The following is a 5,000-nucleotide window of genomic DNA, read 5'->3' on the forward strand; positions in this document are numbered from 1 at the left end:
GGGGGGTATGAAGGGTATGAGAGGAGGAGGGACGGGGAACAAATAAATATAAATATTAACTTGAGAGAAAAAAAAGAGAATTGCCCAGACATATTGCTTAAGGAATTGCTTTTTAAATGCTAATTTGCTCGTCGACTTACAAGTCGGACTTACTCATTTTATTTGATTGGCGTCTTGTTGAAATAATTTCCTTGTCTTTGAGAACAATCTCTTTTACCTCTAGAATGGCGTGACTATTCGTCCCATTCGGGAATCAAACTCGGGTCTCTTATTTGCAAAAATGACGCGCCTAATTACAACACAATCGACGTCGGTTCGATACAAATTTTTCATTCATTTATTTCTTAATTAAGGGAGGGGGGGGGCTACATTCCCAAAGTCAAAATTCGGCTCAAAATTGTGGAATTGGAGCTGTAGGCATTTTTAGATAAATACAATATATGGATAGGTAGGTAGATAGATAGATTGATAGATAGATCGGTAGAAAGATAGATGACAACATAAACTATTACCTGTAATATCCTTGCTTGACGATGGTCTTGAAGTGGTGGCCAAAATAGATGGGTTCGCTGCTGTTCTGGGAGGACAGGAAGTAGCGCAGGTTCTCCACGATGACGTAAGTGTCGTCATCAGCCTGGTCAGGGGGGGGGTCAGGGGATTAAGAGGTCAAGGGGTCAAGGGGTCAAGGGGTCAAGGGTGGACACCAAGGTCAGTCAGCTCGTCTAACAATTGCTTGTGTTTGCTTAAATGTATACACTGTTAAAGGCATAGAGCTTGATGTTGAACAGGAAGAATACGTGCTGAACAAAATATGGCTTTTATTATTACTTTTCAATTGATGATTTCTATTGATTTGTACTTATTTTTATTATTACAGTCCTCTTTCTCCTCCTGATCCTCATGCTCCTCTAACTCTTCGCCATTTTAATTGTCCTCCTCTTCGTCATCCTCTTTGTCCTCCTCTTCGTCCTCCTCTTCGTCCTCCTCTTCCTCCTCCTCTTCCTCCTCCTCCCACTTAGTCTCCTCTACCACCTACTTAACCACCACCTCCTCCTCCTCCTCCAGCCCCCCCCCAAATCCTACTCCATCTCCTCCTCCTCCTCCTCCTCCTTCTCCTCCTCCTCCTCCTCCTCCTCCTCCTCCTCTTCCTCCTCCTCCTCATCCTCCTCATACCTTCATAAACCAATCAGCATCGTTCCTGTGGTGCTCGTAGACATAACGGAAGCCTTGCATGGTCTTAGCCGTGAGATGTTCCCTTCCCTCCGACACATTCAGGCCCACAGTCGGGAAGTTCTTGTCGGTCTCCGAGCTACGGACGTTACAGGCCAAATGACAAAATACAATATCAGGGGATAGGAGATATATTATGAGAGCATCTAGGATGGAAGGGGGGGGGGGCAACATTTGGAAAGTCCTGTTCTCCCTCTGCTACAAATTGGACAGAGAGAGAGACTCAGAGACAGAGAGAGAGAGGGAGAAAGAGAGAGAGAGAGAGAGAGAGAGAGAGAGAGAGAGAGAGAGAGAGAGAGAGAGAGAGAGAGAGAGAGAAAGAGACAGACAGACAGATACAGAGAAACAGAGAGAAAGAGACAGAGACAGAGACAGACAATATTTTACAGAGCGGGTTGTTTCAGCACGTGAGACATATTGTATTTACTAATGTCCTGTCTTGTGCGTATGCGTGAGTGCACCTAACCTTTGTAACATCCACTACCATCGAAAACGACCAAGACAAATAATTTCTCCCTGCGAGATGAATAAAGATTGTCTTGTGGGTGTTTGTGTGTGTGTGCGTGTGTGTGCGTGTGTGTGAATGTGTATGTGTGTGCGTGAGTGGGTGTTTGTGTGTGTGTGAGTGTGTGTGTGTGTTTGTAGAGGGGGGGGTGGTGTTTGTGTGCATGTGTGTTCGTATGTGTATGTATGTATGTGTGAGTATGCTTGTTCGCCTGTATACCAACGCGTGAGTGTAAGTGAGTGTGCAAACAAACACAGATGTCCGTTACGATTTCGTGCTATATTGATATCCCTTAGGGCTTCGTACTGTATTGCTGTAGTCTCATTTCATTGTCACCCACACGCTTAAACCGTGGGAGCACAACCATTTGTCATCCACTATCATGGCGACACCACGCCAATATTTGTTGTCCTTCTTCTTTGAGCAAGGTCTTTGTCCGTTCCTTCAAGGCTCAAACTCTCACGAATTGAGCGTAGACAATTTTTTAACAGTTCTCAGCAATCTGAGAAAATCTAGGGTAAGTATATGTTTTAAACTATTCTGAACAAACATTTTAAGGGACTCTAGGGTAGGAATGTGTTTTATACAATTTTGAACAAACTCTCTGAGCAAATTTAGGGTAAGAATGTGGGATTTTTTTGTTTTTGATTGCTGTCGTGGTTTTTTTTTTATAAATGTTTTACGGCGCTCACAACTGAAGGTCATATGGGCGCGCGGGGCTCAATAAACATTTTCAGTTGATAGGAAATTTTGAATTTTGCCCGGGTGCAGGCCGAAGCCTACTCTTACCGATTTTAGACCACAAAGGGATCTTTAACGTGTGCGACTTGCACACGTGACCTCGGAGATTTTTCGCCCTTCTCCCAGAAGGCTAAGCGTAGAGAGAGTCAGAAGCCCAGAGGACGGGGAAAAGAAGGTGAAGGGGTGGGGGCAGAAAGTGGAGACGAAAGCAAACAACAGAACATCGCTAGAGCTCAGAGGAATGTGTTTTAAACAATTCTGAACAAATTGTCTGGGTAAAATTAAATACCTGAAGAAAATCACTTTGTTTGCTCTCCCGGCCCAAGTGTTCTTCACAACGGTGGCTTTCTGTTTCAGGTTCTGTGGTGACGTCATCACCCATATAAGGACTCGAACTTTTTCCCTCAGCTTCTGCGCCTCTGCATCATCGTCTGCGGGTGGGGTACAATGGTGCATTACTGCTGTGCTCTAGAGAGCAGGAGTCTTTAACACAGTGAAGCAGTGAACATAGAGGTTTGTTTTCTACCACATCATCATCCTACTATTACTTACATATATATATTATATTATACAATATTTAATGTGTGTTTATTATATATATATATAGAGAGAGAGAAAGAGAGTGGTTGAAAGAGAGAAAGAAACTGAGATAGAGACAGAAAGACACATAGGCAAAGAGAGGAAGAGAGAGAGAGAGAGAGAGAGAGAGAGAGAGAGAGAGAGAGAGAGAGAGAGAGAGAGAGAGAGAGAAAGATTGAGGGGGGGGGTGACTGATAGTTTTTAGCGTGATGGAAGTGTATGTTACTGTTTGTTACTGTGATGTTACTGTCTACTTAAAGATATTACCGCCATGGAAGTGCGCATTTCTGTTTTGTACATGATATTACCGTGGTGGAAGTGTGTGTTGCTGTTTGTTACTGTAATGCTACTGTTTGTTACATGATATTGTAAAGATGGCTGTGTATGTTACTGTTTGTTACATGATCTTACCGTGATGAAAGTGTATGTTACTGTTTGTTACTTGAATGTCACAGTTTGCTAAATGATATTACCATGATGGAAGTGTATATATGTCAAAGTTTGCTAAATGATATTACCATGATGGAAGTGTATATATGTCACAGTTTGCTAAATGATATTACCATGATGGAAGTGTATGTATGTCATAGTTTGCTAAATGATATTACCATGATGGAAGTGTATATATGTCACAGTTCGTTACATGATATTACCGTGATGAAAGTGTATGTTAATGTTTGCTACTGTAATGTTACTGTAGTTGAGATGTGTGTTATTATAATCAAGAAATGTTACCCTGAGGAAGTGTATGTTACTCTTAGCTACATGTACAGTGACGATAATGAGTGTTACTGTTTGTTACACGATATTATCGTGATGTAGGGTTCGTGTTTCTCTCTGTTGCTGTGATGCCACAGTTTGCTACATGATATTACAGTGACGATAATGAGTGTTACAGTTTGTTACATGATATTACAGTGACGATAAAGAGTGTTACGGTTTGTTACATGATATTACCGTGATGGAAGTCTATGTTACTGTTTGTTACTATACTGTGATGCCAAAGTTTTCTACATTATATTACAGTGACAATAATGAGTGTTACGGTTTGTTACATAATATTACCGTGATGGAAGTGTATGTTACTGTTTGTTACTGTGATGCCACAGTTTGCTACACGATATTACAGTGACGATAAAGAGTGTTACTGTTTGTTACATGTTATTACCGTGATGGAAATGCGTGTCCTTCTCCAGCTTGAGTCTCGCCATAGAAAGGTTAGAGATAACGTTGTCCAGCTCCCTGTGGAAGTCTCTGTCGGTGGCAATGGGCAGCTGGCGGGTGGGCGTCACGTGAGCCAGGCTGTGGAAGCTGGCGATGAGGAAGGCGACTGTCAGGCCCACCGCCATGCCCATGACGAACTGTCGCGTCGTGAAACTCATGACGTCACTTCCGCTGTTTGTGACGTCTGCTGGATTTTCGGGGAAAGTTCTTTGGATGGATTGACTGTTGTGTTTTTTTTCTCTTTCTTTTCTTTCAAAGTAACAGGTCTGTATCTTAGATCCTAAACTGAATATTTGATCGTGTAATACCTCGTAGCAATATTTTTGTCGTTGTGAAAAACACCAGGAACGTAGCTACTTTTTTCGTGTCCAAAGAAAGCTGAGCAAAGATTTATGAACTTTGTTTCTTTGTATTTTAAGATAAAAATAGACTCTTACAGTAGAAAAATAGACTCTTACAGTAGAAAAATAGACTCTTACAGTAGTGTAACCGTTCACTTTGATAGTTTGGGTCTTTTTTCTTTTCTTTTCTTTCAGCTATTTCTGATTTCCAACTGGGAAACCCCGAGAGAAAAAAAAACCCCGCGTATGAGAACGTCTATATCAAAGACGGAAAGCTTCAACCTCACTTTATAAATATCGTGAAGTTGCTTGATTTTAGTTGAAGCTGGTGTTTATTAGACTTCTTCAGCAGCACTATGGAGGACACTATTATAAAGTTG

General features: G+C 41.8%; 1 protein-coding gene across 1 annotated transcript in view; it reads right to left on the reverse strand.

Moving 5' to 3' along the window:
- Positions 1-512: 512 nt before the first annotated feature.
- LOC101857454 (glycoprotein-N-acetylgalactosamine 3-beta-galactosyltransferase 1) overlaps positions 513-5,000 on the reverse strand; it is a gene marked incomplete at its 3' end in the record, with an annotated part of 38,248 nt that continues 33,760 nt past the window's right edge. The window contains 4 exon segments of the mRNA XM_005089639.3: positions 513-634; positions 1,174-1,309; positions 2,766-2,907; positions 4,224-5,000. The exon segment at positions 4,224-5,000 is cut by the window's right edge and continues 91 nt beyond it. Of these exon segments, the coding sequence (XP_005089696.2) occupies positions 513-634; positions 1,174-1,309; positions 2,766-2,907; positions 4,224-4,437 (614 nt within the window).

The sequence above is a fragment of the Aplysia californica genome, unplaced genomic scaffold (assembly GCF_000002075.1).
Source record: "Aplysia californica isolate F4 #8 unplaced genomic scaffold, AplCal3.0 scaffold00007, whole genome shotgun sequence".
NCBI classification, from domain to species: Eukaryota; Metazoa; Mollusca; class Gastropoda; order Aplysiida; family Aplysiidae; genus Aplysia; species Aplysia californica.